The following is a 17,354-nucleotide window of genomic DNA, read 5'->3' as shown; positions in this document are numbered from 1 at the left end:
AGGATAGACTGGTTCTCGCGATCTAGAGAGAGAGAGAAAGAGAGAGAGAGAGAAGAGTTAAAAGGAAAGAGAGGAGGGGAAAATGGAAAGGGAGAAAACGCAGAAGAAATAGGAAGTGGAAAATAGCAAAGCAGGATTTTTGCCCCCCAGTTTCTTGCCAACACACAAACACAGACACACACAGAAAGAGAGAGAGAGAGAGTTTCTGCACCCTCCCCCTTTTCCTTAAAAGGTAAAGGTAAAGGGACCCCTGACAGTTAGGTCCAGTCGTGAACGACTCTGGGGTTGCTGCGCTCATCTCGCTTTACTGGCCAAGGGAGCCGGCGTTTGTCCGCAGACAGTTTTTCTGGGTCATGTGGCCAGCATGACTAAGCTGCTTCTAGCAAAACCAGAGCAGCGCATGGAAACACTGTTTACCTTCCCGCCGGAGCGGTACCTATTTATCTACTTGCACTTTGACGTGCTTTCAAACTGCTAGGTTGGCAGGAACAGGGACCAAGCAACGGGAGCTCACCCCGTCACGGGGATTTGAATTGCCGACCTTCCGATTGGCAAGCCCAAGAGACTCAGTGGTTTAGACCACAGCGCCACCCGCATCCCTTCCCCCTTTTCCTTACCTGTCAGCATATATTGATAGGCGTTGTCAGAGATGGAGAAGATGTGGGGAGGGGCTTCGCTTCGCTTCTTCCCCCTGTAGGCAGCCACCACTTCCGCGTTGTAGACCGGCAACCACTTGTAGGGGTTGACAGTCACGCAGAAGAGCCCGGAATACGTCTATAGAGGAGAAAGGGAGGAGGAGGGAGGAGGAAGGGCGTTCTGTAAGAAAATATGTCTTGTGGGGAATTAAAAGGGCAAGAAACTTGAAGGGTGGTGTGGGTTGCGAAATGAAGCCGAGAACCTCAGAAGGCCTGGAATTATTATATTTAACCAGCCCTGCAGGTTTCCAGGAAACCCGACGACTGTCCACTGTTAGAAGCCAAAAGCTGGGGTAAGTGGAATTCTGGTTTGATCCTGCAGGGCTCTCTTGACACGCTTAACTATCAGTGCCCAACAAGTCCACTCCAGCGAGGTGGGAATATTGCAGATTCTGGATAATGTTCAGGTACCAGGTAAGGGGGAATGTCTGCCATGCCTCTCAGCCCAGCGGCTGCCCTGGTGGACGGGAGGAAGAGTCGTTCAGCGTCACCCGGAAGCTTGCAAGTTTCCTACAAGGAAGGGCCGTAGCTCTGGGAGAGGACACCTGCTTTGCATGCAGAAGGTTCAAGATCCCTGCCTGACACCCTGGAGATCCACTGCTGCCGATACTGAGCTAAAGGTAAGGGGACCCCGACCATTAGGTCCAGTCGTGGCCGACTCTGGGGTTGCGGCGCTCATCTCGCTTTACTGGCCGAGGGAGCCGGCGTACAGCTTCCGGGTCATGTGGCCAGCATGACTGAGCCGCTCCTGGCGAACCAGAGCAGTGCACGGAAACACCGTTTACCTTCCCGCCGGAGCGGTACCTATTTATCTACTTGCACTGGTGTGCTTCCAAACTGCTAGGTTGGCAGGAGCTGGGACCGAGCAACGGGAGCTCACCCCGTCACGGGGATTCAAACCGCCGACCTTCTGATCGGCAAGTCCTAGGCTCTGTGGTTTAACCCACAGCGCCACCCGCGTCCCTTAATACTGAGCTACTTAATACTGAGCTACACGGACCCAAAATGGCCTGACTTGAGATATGGCAGATTGCTGGGTGCCAGGAAGGATCATGCCCACTTACATAGATCATCCAGGCGGCGTAGCGCTCCTTGAGGTTGTAGAGGACGGCAGGTTCGTGCAGGAAGGTCAGCATGGCCATGTCCTCGATCTTGTCGAACTTGGGCGGGTTCTGCTGCATGATCTGGTCTTCCTTCACCGTCACCGTCTGCGGAAAGAAGGCAGCGAAGCCTTAAGCCAGCGGGACAGGCAGTGCCCAAAGGACGGCGAGCCTCTTCCTCCCCCAAACGGTCCCCCAAATTGAACCCACTCAGTTGCATCCAATGCTCTCTCCTCAGAGCAGATGCAATGAAGTTAACGGGCACCACTCAGGTTCACGGATTCCAGTGGGTCTACTCTGAGTAGGACTAGCATTGGGCACCACCTCTTTTTTTACTTAGGTAGCAGGGAAAGGATGGAAGGAAGCCATAGATGGAAAATGGGAGGGACACGACAGGGTTGCCCGCTCGACAGAACAGGGGCAGCCGCACTAGAAGACCCCAGTCAGGGCATGGCAGCTGGCACTTCGCCTCACTAGGGAGGTGGGTGGCCAGAACAGCATTTATAAAAAGACAGAGGAGAGATCATGGGGGCACGGTGTCAGGCAGAAGGGAAGATGGTTGTAGGAGGCATTTTTTTAATGCCAAAGTTTTAGAAGTTTTGGAGCACAACATGCAGAAGAGCTACTACACTGGCTCCCAGTACGTTTCCGAGCACAATTCAAAGTGTTGGTGTTGACCTTTAGAGCCCTAAACGGCCTCGGCCCAGTATACCTGAAGGAGCGTTTCCACCCCCATTGTTCTGCCCGGACACTGAGGTCCAGCGCTGAGGGCCTTCTGCTGGTTCCCTCACTGCAAGAAGCAAAGCTACAGGGAACCAGGCAGAGGGCCTTCTCGGTGGTGGCGCCCGCCCTGTGGAACGCCCTCCCACCAGATGTCAAAGAGATAAACAACTACCTGACATTCAGAAGACATTTGAAGGCAGCCCTGTTCAGGGAAGTTTTTAATGTGTGACATTTTAATGTATTTTTAATATTTGTTAGAAGCTGCCCAGAGTGGCTGGGGAAACCCAGCCAGATGGGCGGGGTACAAATAATAAATTATTATTATACGATGGGATTGGGATGGGCATGAGAGCAAGAGAAACAGCCCAGCACCTTGCCGTTCTCTGTGTCCGCGGTGACTTTGCCACCATCCCTGGACATGATCTTGGCCTTGACGAACTCCAGCTTCTCATCCGGCACGAACACATCCTTCTTCATGTCGAAAGGCCGGTTCTGCGCCTCGATCCTCTGCTTCTCCGACATGCGCAGGTAAGGGGCTGCGGGGCCAAAGTCGGCCATCTCGGCATCCGAAGACATGGCTGGAGCTGGAACGGGAACATTTCCAAGGGTAATAACCATGCAGCAAGTAGGGGCGCCCTCGCAGCTGTGACAGGAGCCCAGGGCTCGTGGGATTCGAACCCGGGACTTCAAGGCCCGACGGTTGGGGATGGTGCAATTTGCCAACCAGCCACCAGGGGGGACCATTGCCCCATGAGGAGGAGGTATGCAATATATGCAGTTCACAAAATGCCCATGGGGGGAGCTCCACGTTGCCCAACACGCCTCTCCAAAAGGGAAGCTGTGGTGCTGCTGCCCCCAAGTGGACATTGGGAGGACTGCGCCGTGCTTAATGCCGCTGCCTCCTGGGCAAGTACGGTATTCTGCCCTCTTGTGGGATTTCAAAAATAAAACACCCCTTAGAAACAGGTCTGGTTCTTCACCCCTAGAAGACGCTGCAATCTGGATGCCAGCTAAAAGCAAGCTGTGAATAAAACACCTGCCCGCAAAAGCAACTGCTCCTGGACAGAAGCGCCCCATATTTACCTTTTTTATTTTCCTAGGGTTCCACAGGAGATCGGCTACCTGGGGCCGGATGACTGTAGGTGAAAAACACAAAATATAGGCATGTTTATCCTCCCTGGCCTGCCCACCACAAACATATACGATATCTATAATTCTCTTATGCTTGCAGTTTCCTGAGAATTTCCGTGATTTGCAGTTCCTGAGCCAATATGTGAACAAAATCCTTTACATTCTCACCTTGCCAAATCTTGTGACCTCAGATTTTGTGACTGACCTCGGTCTGCCATCAGCCAGCCTATCTGACGGCCTTCTCGCTTATACCCTGTCAAGCAAGTGACTTTGCCTTTCAGCTTCCTTCTCCTTCATCTTGGTACTACTCAACAGGGAGGAATGCAAGAGCAGACCTAAAACTCAGCGTCTCTACCTAGCATTGGCTGCGGTTGCGATGGCTGTTGGCTGTGGCGCCACCTACTGCTGGCCTCCTGCCTTGCGCCCCTGCCTCCCACCAGTCCCACCATTCCCAGTGGGCCCCAGCAACAGGGAGGTGGCTCCAGGGATAGAACTTCCTGTGATTGCGAATGGTGGGCCTGGAGGAGCAAAAGCCCAGGCAAACATTTACATGTTGCCCTTGCAAATAAATCTTTGTGAAACGTTTGCCTTCGTCCGAGGAGCTCGGGGCAGCATACACAGTTCTCCACGGACATTTTATCATCGCGCAAAAACCCCGCGAGGTGTGTCAATCTAGGAAGTTGGGGCAGGGAGAGGGAGACTGGCCCAAGGTCACCTTGCAGGGTTTGCAGCTGAGAGGAAACTTAAACCAAGCTGAGCAATCTCACGCCCAGTTCTGCAATAATACATCTAATTAGCCCCATGCCTGCATACGGACATAAGAAACTTGTTGTTGGACTACAACTCCCATCATCCCTGGTCACCGGAGATGCTGGGCTTTGGAGTTCGACAAACTACCGACAAAAGACTACACTCCTGGGTTACAGCCTGCCCCGTAATGAGTCACAGCAGAAGCAGTACCACCTTGCAAGTGTCACGTGCAATTTTGGGCTAAAGTTAGATAGATCCCTGGTCTGAAAAGAGTCAAGAACCTCAAGTAGAGGTTTTCCCAGCCGTCATCCGAGTTAAAATATTGTTTTGATGGGAGATGCCAGGGAACCCTGAATCTTCCGCCAGCGATTCATGTGCTCGGTTATTGAGCTGTGATGCTCTAACCATCACTGTGCCGTGAGGCTGCCTAGATAAGAGCATAAGATGAGCCCAGCTGGATTTGAACACAGGTCCATCTGTTCGAGCATCCTGTTTTCATAAGAGCCAACCAGATGCATATCAGAAGCCTGTAAGCAGGGCTTAAGCTCAACAGCGCTCGCTCCTCACCTGCGATTCCAAGCACCCAGTAGCACATAACCATTATGGCAGGCAGATTTACCGTCCGTGAATTTGTCTAAACCCCTTAAAGCCATTCAAGGCTGCGGCCATCACTATGCCTTGTGGCAGCGAGTTCCACAGCTCAACTACGTGCAATCTGAAAACTGCTAAGCTCCCTGTGCGATTTGTCTCGCGCCAAGGTTGTGATTTTGCACAAGCACTTCTAAGGGGGGCGGGGGCTGAACAGCTATGGGTTCTTGAGGCAGAAGCACCCATACAATCAGCTCACCAGTTTTCCTTCCAGAGGGAAAACAAGCTAGACTTATGGCTACTACAAAAACGGAACGATGACTCGTTATTATAAAATTTTTCCAGAATTCTCTCCTTGGGCCACACTGTTTATCAGAAGGAAACCCGGGAGGAAAGTCCTTCGTTTCTCAACATACAGCCCATGGAAATTCTCACCCGATTCTCAAAGCCGCATGTAGGCAAGAGAAATCCCGAAAGATTTCAACGCCTAAATTTCGAACTTAAGTTTTAATATTCAGCTGGTAGGGGAAATACTTGAGGTGGGGGGGAAGGAAAGAGTGGAGTGTTTTCTTCAAAATTCAAACAAGAAATGCCTTTACACCACCCATTCTCAGATCTCAGATGAAATTCTCAGATCTCAGGATTTGCAGAATTAACACACACTTCTTGAATTTACTGGAAATGCACAGCCAGGCACACTCACCACTACAAACTCGCCTTCTTACACACTCACAAAAAGACAGGCAGGGCTCTGTGCGGATGGGACACAATCCTAGCCCCTTCGTGCAACACATTTTGGAGAGCCGCGTCCAGTCCTTACAAGCCCTACTTAGGACGTGTGCTTATTTGCATATACTGTTTGTTAACGCGCGTGCAAATCTCTCTCTGAACACACGACCCACCAACGGGCGTGAAGAAAGCCCCAATTTTGCACAGAGACCCCAGCCCAAACACGCCCGCCCGCAAATATTTGCAAACACTGCAGCCAGTTCCCAATTCCAGCCACTGTCTTGTGAGCTGCTAGCATCAGGATTAAGAGCTGGGAGAGACCAGGGTTCAAATCCACAAAGCTCACGACTGGGTGACCCTGGGCCGGTCAGCCTAGCCTACCTCGCCAGGTTGTTGTGGAAATTAAAATGAGGAGGGAGGGGGAGAACTACCGGTAGGTATGCCAGCTTGAGCTCCTTGGGAGAAAAAGGTGAGAGATAAAGGCAGCATTCTACCATTTCCCTGCATTGCAAATGTGCAAAAAATTAAAAAAAAATCACAAACCACCAGGTACATTGAAAGTGCACCTGGCAGCTTGGATTTCATTCCCTGCCTCCCAGGATAGATTAGCTGGTAGATCATAAGACTCTTAATCACAGGTTCGTGGGTTCGAGCAGGGGTTTGGACTAGATGTCCTTCAGAGTTCCTTCCATGGGTGCAAACTCCCTGTCTAGATTTTCCCATGCCCAGATGGCCAGAGCCCAATCACAGGCAAACGCAATACCTTCTTAGCCGCCCCCAAACCCTCCAATGTGGAACAGCTGGCGTTGGGCCTTACCTGAGACCAGTGCAGGATGGGTGGGGTTGTAAGCTGGGTGGTTGGCCAGCACCCTGGTTATAAACCCCTGCTCCCCCCGCTCCCTCTCACCGGCCAGCCTCATATGGGCACACGGACCCATTCCTCTCTCTCTCCCCCCCCAACCACTTCCCTCCCCACCACCCCAATCCTATCGTGCTTCCCCTGGAACAATTGGAACAAGTCGTCATTGTTGTGGTATGAAGAATAAGAACAGGTTCAGGGAGGGGGGGTGTGGACATCAAAATATCTTGGAACAACAGGGTTGAGATTCCAGTGGGGGGAGAGGAGGGGGTCTCAGGGGAGATGAGAGAAAGAAGCTGCACATACTTTTGGCAACCTAGGAATATTCCACTGCCCTCCCCAACGCTCTGTTTCCGCATGTAATCTCTTGCACACCCTCACCCATAGTTTATTGAACCCCCCCAAAAAACCCACCAACCCTTAGCCATAGTTTACTGTTACCCCACCTGGCAGAAACGTAACAGGAAGAATCCAGAGAAAGGAAAATGTTGCGTCGAGGCATCGCGTTATTAAGTGCCGTTGATTTCGCTGCAACCCAAGCTCCGAGATGCAACTCAGAGGGTTTGGGGATGGTTTTGAACATGGGTAGGCAAACTAAGGCCCGGGGGCCGGATCTGGCCCAATCACGTTTTAAATCCGGCCCGCAGACGTGTTTTTACATGAGTAGAATGTGTGTTTTTATTTAAAGTGCATCTCTGGGTTATTTGTGGGGCATAGAAATTTGTTCACTTCCCCCCCCCCCAAATATATTCTGGCCCCCCACTAGGTCTGAGGCAGTGGCGTAGCGTGGGGGGTGCAGGGGGGGCCGGCCGCACCGGGCACAACATCTGGGGGATAGGGTTAGGGGGCGCAAATCCACGGGTTAGGGGGCGCAAATCCACGGGTTAGGTAAAGGTAAGGTAAAGGTACCCCTGCCCGTACAGGCCAGTCTTGCCAGACTCTAGGGTTGTGCACTCATCTCACTCTATAAGCTGGGAGCCAGCGCTGTCCGCAGACACTTCCGGGTCACGTGGCCAGTGTGACAAGCTGCATCTGGCGAGCCAGCGCAGCACACGGAACACCGTTTACCTTCCCGCTGGTAAGTGGTCCCTATTTATCTACTTGCACCCAGGGGTACTTTCGAACTGCTAGGTTGGCAGGCGCTGGGACCGAGCAGCGGGAGCGCACCCCGCCGCAGGGATTCAAACCAGCGACCTTTCGATCAGCAAGTCCTAGGTGCTGAGGCTTTTACCCACAGCGCCACCCGCGTCCCTAATCCACAGGTTAGGGGGCGCAAATTACTTGCCTTGCCCCGGGTGCTGACAACCCACGCTACGCCACTGGTCTGAGGGACAGTGGACCGGCCCCCTGCTGAAAAAGTTTGCTGACCCCTGGTTTTGAAGGTGTAACTGATTTATGTCCAGAGCCCCGAGTGGCTTAGGGTGGCTCAGCAACCCCACTTGAAAACTCGTCACTGTCCTCCATTCTTCCCTTGATCTGGTAAACAGAATTAGGCAACGTGAAGCCGATTACGGGAGCCTCACCTTGGGTGAAGCTTTCCTTTGCCTTCTCCTGAGGTCTTTTGCTTCCCCCCAGGCAACCAAGACACGCCTTTCGTAAGCACAAACCATTTTCAGACCGAGGGCCTCGGGAAACAACTTTAGATATTCCCACATTGTGCTTTCACTGCCTGAATTATCACAGGAGGAGGCGCCCATTTCGATACGAAGTTTGCCCATTTCTTTCTTTTTTTAAATAATATTTATTAAAGTTTCAAAAAATTACAGAAATAAAGAAAAACAGAAAATACAAAATACAGAAAAAGAATAAAAACAATTAAAAAGAAATCCATCTTTCCATGTCTTGTCTTTCATTTACTTGTTTCCTTGACCTCCTCACACCTCCCTTTTTTGTATTCTAGTTCAATTACGGTAATTATTTCAGCAAATCCTTTCCATTCTTGTTTTTTATCTTACTAATTTATCTTAATATATTGTAACTTTACATTCTGACCTGTTAACAATCCATTCTTCCTTAACCCTATATAGCATTACTGCAAAAACCACGTTACGTCATTCCAACATCCTTTTAGCATTCCTTAATTTTACAGTGTTTCTGTAAATAGTCTTTGAATTTCTTCCAATCTTCTTCTACCGACTCTTCTCCCTGGTCTCGGATTCTGCCGATCATTTCCGCCAGTTCCATATAGTCCAAAGTTTGCCCATTTCTCCCCTGGCCACTTTCCCTGTGCAGACTCGTTCCCTGGGAAATATCGTAAGAGGGTTTCTATTGAGAGAGGGATATATATTTTCCCATTTTAAAAATTATTATTTGAAAGCTGTTGCAGAGGGACATGATTTGGATGAAAGAAGGGCCACTCCTGAAAGATTAAGCAGTGCTTGAAACTTCCACCAACTCAGGAGTCGGAGAAACACAGGCGTGATAGAGGTACTTCATTTCTCCCCCAGAGAGGCTAAAAGCAGCTTCCAGGTAGTGGGATTTGGGGTGGGGGAAAGAGGCAGAGAAGGCTGAACGCTGCCCTAGCTCAGTGATAAGAGCATTCACTCTGCATGCAGAAGGTCCCGAATTCAAATCCTGACATCTCCAGGTAAGAATGGCAGAGATCTCTGCTTGGAACCCTGGACAGCTGCTGCCAGCCAGTGTAAGCAATGCTGAGCTAGCCACAAAATTGAACTATACCACCCAGATGCCTGTGGAAAACTCACAAGCAGGATTCAGGCATAAGAGCCCTCTCCCCTCCTGTAGTTTCCAGCAGGAAAAGCGTTATTTCCTCCAACTGTGAAGGCAGCAGCAGATCTGACAGCCCATCTCACATGTAGCAGCTGTCTTGCTCTCACTTTCACGGGGAATGGCACCGCTAGTCCCATTTTACAGCTGGAGAACTGAGGCCGGAAGAAACAACTTGTGCAATGCCGCGCATTCGGTCTGCAGCAGAGGGTTGTTTACCTGAATGGACAAGCTTGCCTTTTCCTCTTCTTTCACTCAGGTGGAGAAAGTTTATGTATACGAGACTCAAAAAGTCCAGCTGACAGCCAAACCACGTTCTGGTTGTCTTTCGATTCATAGTTCGATTGCCCCGAGGCAAAAACATGAACCCGTTTAAACGTATGTAAATTAAGAGGGTGATCTCTCATATGGTACAAAATCCCCCAGAGAAGGACATAGGCAAAACCCCAGCTAAGTAATATGTGGAGAGCTGCACTTGGCAGCCATTTTTTAATACTAAAAAGGAGGCTTTTCATTTGAGGGGAGAGAGCTAATAGGCAGCAAAATCCAGATGTCTTTCCCCCCAGCAAGTAAGTTTTAACCAAGTCTTTTCTTTCTTTCTTTTTAGAGAAATCCACTGACTCTCTGGAAGGGCTTGAAAATCATTGCAAAAACTATCTAGAGCTGCACTGTAATGACATAAAAACAGTAATAACAGAACTGGCATTCTCCATCCTCCCACTCACCCACCCAACCCGTTTTTTTTGCAAAATGCAACAAGATTTCGATTTCAAAAATTGGATCCAGAATTTGCAGGGTTGTGAGGAAAGCATGGGATCTATGCTAAGCCCAGGGAGCTGGGCTTAGCTGCAGAGCCAGTTTCAAACCACCGGGGCTCCGTTCTGGAAAGGCAAAGCGAGTGTCCCTCTGAGCACGCACAGAGTGGCTTTCCTTTGCCATTTTGCAACCACATGAGGCCGCATGCATAAGAGCCATAGCTGTCAACTTGTCGCCTTTTCTTGCGAGGAATCCTATTCGGAATAAGGGAATTTCCCTTTAAAAAAGGAAAATAACGTTGACAGCTATGATAAGAGCTTCCGAGCTTGGGTTTTCTGTCCCCCCTTTCTTGGTTTTTAAACGTGAGAAGTTTGAAAAGAAAAAAAAAACTGCTTTTCATACAACCTGCCCCCCCAAAAGGCCTAGGCCTTTTAGCCCATCTCTGAGCCCGAATCTGGCTTTTTCCATAGCCTAGCCGAGGGGACGGCTGGGACCCTGGACTCCTTTGTCCCCAGGCCTGGAGGCAGGACTCTTGGGTTCTATTCCCGTCTCCCCGATGCGAGGCTATAATAAGGAGCCTTTGTGGCGAGGTTGCTATATAAGGGCCGCCAGAGGAGCCGGCCGCGAAGGTCAGGCTGCCTCAATGCCATTCCTGCCTTTTGTTCTGGGCCAAGGGGGGCCATCGGCGGACGTCACCCGCCGGATCGAGTGACGGCCTGGCGGGGCCGCTGGCAAGCCGAGAGGGGAGGCGATGGCCTGACATTTGGGGAGGGAATGCTGTGAGGTGGGGGGGGGGGGCAGGCCGTGTCCTGGAAGGCAGAAAGGAGGCCAAAAGCCAGAAAATGCCCACAGACAACGCCGAAGGGTGGCCTGCATGGAGTTAATGGCCGGAAGGTGGCAGCTCCTGGCACGGTGCCGCCCTGTTTGCTGGCGTTGTGCCCTGCCCCGGATTATGAATTGGCTCCGGTCTCCCCCTCGCACCTGCTCCCTTCTTTGTCTCTCGCCCGGGACCCCCCACCCTCTGCTCCCATGTGTCCATTGTCTGTCCAAATGCGCGGCACAAATATAGCCTTTCCAAGGTGCTCTCTTTTTCCACACAGCCCCGGCCACCTCAGCTTCCCTTGGAGAAGCAGGAGGGATAAACGCTGGATAGCCTCTGAAGAATTGGCCCTGAATCTTCCGTTTCTGGAAATTGTGTTTTTGGGTCAGGGTGTGCCTTTCCTCCTCTAACCACTACACCTGGCTACCCTGTCGCCCTGGCTCCTAACCGGGAAGAGGGCTCCATCTCCGTGCGCCCTGAACACCAGCGACGCATGAGCATCGCTCAGCTGACTGTAAATATGCAATTAGGAGTCGTTCGGGGCCTAGCAATGCAGTTGCCACAACAGGCAGGAATACAGCGGTACCTTGGGTTAAGTACTTAATTCGTTCCGGAGGTCCGTTCTTAACCTGAAACTGTTCTTAACCTGAAGCACCACTTTAGCTAATGGGGCCTCCTGCCGCTGCCCTGCTGTTCTCATCCTGAAGCAAAGTTCTTAACCTGAAGCACTATTTCGAGGTTAGCGGAGTCTGTAACCTGAAGTGTATGTAACCTGAAGCAAATGTAACCTGAGTTACCACTGTATGTCATTGTCAAGTGACCCACAGAGGGCAGGGGAGCTTGAGAAGCACAGTCCTGAACCGCAAAATTTATCTCAGGAATTCACATTGCCATCCCAAGCTGAGCTAAAAAAACAGGAATCTCCGCAAGCTTGCTCTAACCACAAGGCCTGCTGCCCAACGCCTCGCCTCCTGAACCTGCTCTTCGGGCTTTGCTGTTTCCGTCAGAAAGGAGAGAGGAAAGGACCCAGGAGTCCTGGCTCCTGACCCCCGTCCTTTACCCTGAGGCACCCCAACCTTCTTCCGACAGACCCCTGAAGTCCTAGCCTTCAGTGCTCCTCGCACACCCTGCTCAGACCACTAGGCCTCACGCGGTCCCCATTTTGAAATGTGAGCGCAGGACTCGGCGGTCTGTAACACACGCTCACACTTCCGACAAGCCAATTTTCCCGGCTTCCCCCCAAATGAGCCATTTCTCTCCCCTGCCTGATGGGCACTGATGACTTTTTGGAGCCAGAATTCCAGCTGCGAGGATAATAGGAAAGGTTGTTCCAGGAGCCCAGCTGGGAATGTAATTGGCACGAAAGCCATGCAAAAAAACCCCCACACCAAACAGAAGCAGCTTAAGGGAGTCCCCAGCTAACGGGAGGGATGGGGAAGAGGGGGGCAGCCCTGGCAAGATGCCCCCCATTGCCTTCGAAAACAATAGGCAGGTGAAACAAAGGCCAAACGTGGGCTGGAGAGACGACAATGGGATTCCTGGCGCACCCTGGCACTATGTGCCTGGCTATTGTTCCTGCAGTCCTGGCAAGATGCCCCCCTCCGCCTTCAAAAACAATAGGCAGGTGAAACAAAGGCCAAATGTGGGCTGGAGAGACGACAATGGGATTCCTGGCGCGCCCTGGCACTATGCGCCTGGCTATTGTTCCCGAGCCAGGATAGAGCAGAGGCCTCGACAGGACAAGAAAAGATTGAGAGGTCAGCGGGAGGGAGCGTTGCACCACCGCACAACTTCGCCACCTGCGCGGCATGGGGGCCAAGACAAGGCTAGCACTCGGGGCATGTGTGGATGTCAACAAAGCCAGCACAGACCACTGCTAAAATGCACCTGGGTTACATTTGCGGGCAAGAAGCAACTTAGGTACCCGCCAATGAATCTGCCCGCAAAGCAAAACAGGAAGGGGCTTGTAAGGTTTATGCACATCGTAGGAACATAGGAGGTGCTGGCTGGATCGAGCCAGTGTCCCCTCTAGTACAGCTTCCTGTTTTCACAGTGGTCAGGCAGTTGCTTTAGTGGAAAACCTGCAAGCAGGATTCGAACGCAAGAGCGGCAACTGGTGTCGCTTTCTGCTCAAAAAAGTCCCCAAGCGATTTGCAACCAAAGTGTTTTTTTTAACCGTGAAATAAAAATCATGTAAAAGTTATTGCATGCAGATTTAGTAGAGCACATCCCTATAGCTACCCAACTTAAAAAAAAAAGTCTTTGCCTGGTGGCAAAACGATGGCAAGGTTGGCACCAGGCGGGTCTCCTCGGGGAGAGAATCCCTTAAGAAAGCTGCCACTAGGGAGAAAGCTAGTTTGGTGGAGAGTTTGAAGACTGGCAGCTCAGAGGGGCAGAGGCTCTGGTTGCTACCCTCCAGACCTCTCCCAGAGGGGCATGGAGAGGAGGGCCTCACGCAATAATCTCAGGGTCCGGACAGGGTTGTGAGCCACTTAGGCCCATCTCCCCGCCATGCAGCAGCACCATCTCTGAAATATGCTCAGAGTTGCAGAGTGATTTCATGCTCTTTATTCAGCTCATAGTGGTGAGGAGGAATGAATGAAAGTCCCATCAAAGTATCTGCTTTATATACATTATTTACACAATGGGCTGCACATGATTGGCTAATTCTGGAATTCTACTGTAAGCCTATCAGGTTGTGGATTCACTTCTATCTGGAGCATGATTGGGTGATTCCTGCCAACCAATCATACTGCTGCATTGTTCTAAGACCAATCAGACTGCTGCATTCTGAATCCTATTGTTCTAGGACCAATCAGACTGCTGCCTTTTGGACCCTATTGTTCTAGGACCAATCAGACTGCTGCAGTTTGGATCCTATTCAATTCAGTACATAACAATCTCCCTACCACCCAGACCACAGATCAACCCATGAAACCCAGATTCAGGTAGGTAGCTGTGTTGGTCTGATGCAGTCGATATAAATTAAGAAATTAAAAAATTGTCCAATAGCACCTTAGAGACCAACTAAGTTTGTTCTGGATATAAGCTTTCGTGTGCATGCACACTTCTTCAGATACACACATGCACATGAAAGCTTATACCCATGAAATCCAGTTGGCACCAGCTGAAAGATCTACCCAGCTGTACCTCCTGAGATGGGTAATGGCTCTGGGGGATCACAGCTTCTTTGCCTGCAAAAGGGACCAGCAGAAAGGACCAGGGTTCTTTGGGGGAGAAGCCAGATGACTGTCTAAACTGGTATAAGGCGTAGGCGACCGTCATTCGCCTCTTTTAGCCCCGGCGTGCTTGTTTCGAAAATATCAGGCAGATAAAGCACGCTGGGGTTGTGAACAGCAGTAATGTCATCTTCTGGTTGACCAAAGGGATGTTATTTGCTGGGAGGGGGCCAAGTTATGGGGGAGCTCAGGGGGGAGGAAAGAATGGGGGGAAATAAAACGGCCAGAGGGAAGGAGGAATATTGGGGGTGGCGGACGAGAGATAATGAAATAAATGGAGATGGCTGTGATACCCTCTGCATTTTTGCCCTTGCTGAGAAATACTTAAATACTTGCAGCTTCCACACAGCTATCAGCGGTTTATTAAGGTTCTCAATCATTGACGTTGCGTCGTCGTTGCATATTATAGGAGCAGGGAGCTGAAACAGCGACAAGGCTAACGCTCTGTGAATGCTCTGGGTCCCCCTCTCTCAAACTTTCCTTCCACTTTGGAAACCCCTCTCCCTCTTTTAATGCACGGTCACAATTATTGTTTTTCATGTAGGAGGCTAAACCCATAAAAGCGGGAAACAGCCAAACGGAAGGTGGGGACGTTTATTTATTTTTAAATCAAGCCTGCTGCTGTTTTATTGGATTTGGCCTCTAAGGTTACTCCCACCCCCAATTTTAGGTTATGCTTAATGCTCTTAACATTTTGCAAGGCGCTTGGAGACGACATATGCAGCGAGCAACTAAACAACTGACTTATTATTGATAATGATAAATCCACCGAAGAACGAGCCAAAACTTGGGGAGGGGGGTTCTAGGGCGAGGACTGGACTCTGCAAACACACCGTACATTTAAAGGACATGTTATTGTTGTTGTTTAGTCGTTTAATCATGTCTGACTCTTCATGACCCCATGGACCAGAGCACGCCAGGCACTCCTGTCTTCCACTGCCTCCCGCAGTTTGGTCAAACTCATGCTGGTAGCTTCGAGAACACTGTCCCACCATCTCGTCCCCTGTCGTCCCCTTCTCCTTGGGTCCTCCATCTTTCCCAACATCAGGGTCTTTTCCAGGGAGTCTTCTCTTCCAATGAGGTGGCCAAAGTCTTGGAGCCTCAGCTTCAGGATCTGTCCTTCCAGTGAGCACTCAAGGCTGATTTCCTTCAGAATGGAGAGGTTTGATCTTCTTGCAGTCCATGGGACTCTCAAGAGTCTCCTCCAGCACCAGAATTCAAAAGCATCAATTCTTCGGCGATCAGCCTTCTTTAAAGGACATACGTAGCTTTAAATCATGGGAAGTGCATTTTGGGATTTGTAGTTCTGCGAGGGGGAAAACTACAGTTCCCATTATTGTATTTTTGGGGTGTGTGGTTTAAATGTAGAGTGCGCAAGCAGCCTCTGGAAAGGCGCAAGAGGGGGACATTATGAACAGCCGGGAAGAGAGACAGGGTAGTGGGGTTCTTGGCAGCAAATTTAGCATTCGAACAATAGCAATGCAGATTCCTGGAAGCAGGAGGTATGGGGAAGGAATGCCTGTCATACCATTGTCTCTCTCTCTGACTTTTTACGAGCTGCCATGACATCACTCGCTCGTTGCTTCAGAGGAGACTCTGCCAGAGATGGGGGTCTCCACACCGCCAGCCCTTGCCAGGCACATTCTCAGCTGGGCCTTCGGGTGGTACCTGCCCATTGTCCTCGCGGCTGCAGGCCTGGCACCAAGGACCAGTTGCGCTGCCAGCTTGGCCCTAGATTTAAACATCGTGCTAAACATACAATAGACCAGGGTCCCGCTATGCTGTAATTATCCCAGAGTTTCTGAGCGCAAAAAATGGTTGTTCGCTTGCCCCACTCAAGGGTTTCTTAATGGCGGCTGTAGAAGTGTCAAGAGAGGTCTGTGGGTGGTACGTTTTTCCAGACCAGGGGTCTGCAACCCGCGGCTCTGGAGCCGCATGTGGCTCTTTTACACCTTTGCCGCGGCTCTGGGGCGGATACTAGCGAGGGGAGGAGGCGCATAGTGCGCCCCGACACTCCCCACTGTGGCGGGCGCTGTACTGGCTGTTACGTCGCATGGCGGCGGTGCGTGCGTTAGTCACGCACCGTCCCGACGTCACCTTCCCACCCGCCCGCTACATTGTAAGGGGCATGTACGCTGGTCACTGTTTTGAAGGGGAGTGAAGAACACACACGCACACACAAAAGGTAACTTCTTAATTTAATGTTTATTTCTATGAGGAGGAGTAATTCTGAGGGGTCAAACAAAGAAATAATTTAAAAAGTGACAAAAAAATTATTTTTATAATGACAAGTTTTGCGGCTCCCAGTTGTTTTTTCCTTCAGAAACGGGTCCAAGTGGCTCTTTTTGTCTTAAAGGTTGCAGATCCCTGTTACAGACCAAGGTAAAACGAAGAACAGAATAGTTGTGTTTGTTCTTGTCGGGCCTACTGCACAGGGTGGTTGTGAAGTCAAATGGGGTGCAGAAGGCATGCATCACAGATGCCACCTTGTTTGAAGGGCGGAATAAAAATGTCTCACCAGTAATAAATGGTGAGTGAAGACTTGCAAATATATAAAATTTGGGGGTTGGAGGAACTCAGAATAGAGCTCAATTGCCTGTGCTAATGAAACAGAACAGTAGTTGGCAATGGATTAAACCAGGGGTAGGCAACCATAGCGGTCAACTTTTCCCTTTTCTTGCAAGGAATCCTATTCAGAATAATGGAATTTCCCTTTAAAAAAAGGAAACGTTGACAGCTATGTAGGCAACCTAAGGCCCGGGGGCCGGATGCAGCCCAATAGCCTTCTAAATCCGACCCGCACATGGTCTGGGAATCAGCATATTTTTACATGAGTAGAATGTGTCCTTTTAGTTAAAATGCATCTCTGGGTTATTTATGGGGCCTGCCTGGTGTTTTTACATGAGTAGAATGTGTGCTTTTATTTAAAATGCATCTCTGGCTTATTTGTGGGGCATAGGAATTTGTTCATTTCCCCCCCAAAAATATAGTCCAGCCCAGGAATGAAAAAGGTTGCTGACACCTGGCTTAAACCCTGCATGGAGTTCTTTGCATTACAGTTGCAGTTGAGTGAAATGCGCTCCGGTCCACGAAAGCTCGTGCCGCAATCAGTGTCACTCCTTAAAAAGTCATATCTATGACCTTTGCTGTCGACGAATGACCAGCCACGTCTTCACCTGACATATGCAACAAACTGTGTGACTGTACTGGTCGCAGTTCTGTTATCAACAGAGAGGG

At 50.4% G+C, this 17,354-nt stretch overlaps 2 protein-coding genes across 3 annotated transcripts in view; both read right to left on the bottom strand.

The window, feature by feature from the left end:
• LOC309355677 (myosin-7) overlaps positions 1–6,581 on the bottom strand; it is a 38,299-nt gene extending 31,718 nt beyond the window's left edge. For both annotated transcript variants that reach the window (XM_081886668.1, XM_081886667.1), the window contains exons 1-6: positions 6,534–6,581; positions 3,602–3,654; positions 2,891–3,102; positions 1,760–1,903; positions 618–774; positions 1–22 (exon numbers count right to left, since the gene is read on the bottom strand). The exon at positions 1–22 is cut by the window's left edge and continues 6 nt beyond it. In XM_081886668.1, the coding sequence (XP_081742794.1) occupies positions 1–22; positions 618–774; positions 1,760–1,903; positions 2,891–3,094 (527 nt within the window). In that variant the 5' untranslated portion in view covers positions 3,095–3,102; positions 3,602–3,654; positions 6,534–6,581. The remainder of the gene's footprint in view (positions 23–617; positions 775–1,759; positions 1,904–2,890; positions 3,103–3,601; positions 3,655–6,533) is intronic.
• The window catches only part of LOC309355897 (myosin-6), a 140,152-nt gene that overhangs the window by 106,926 nt on the left and 15,872 nt on the right, over positions 1–17,354 (bottom strand). The window lies entirely within an intron of this gene.

This window comes from Podarcis melisellensis (genome assembly GCF_964234715.1).
Source record: "Podarcis melisellensis genome assembly, chromosome: 13".
In the NCBI taxonomy this organism is placed as follows: Eukaryota; Metazoa; Chordata; class Lepidosauria; order Squamata; family Lacertidae; genus Podarcis; species Podarcis melisellensis.
This window is presented reverse-complemented; position numbering and strand designations above follow the sequence as displayed.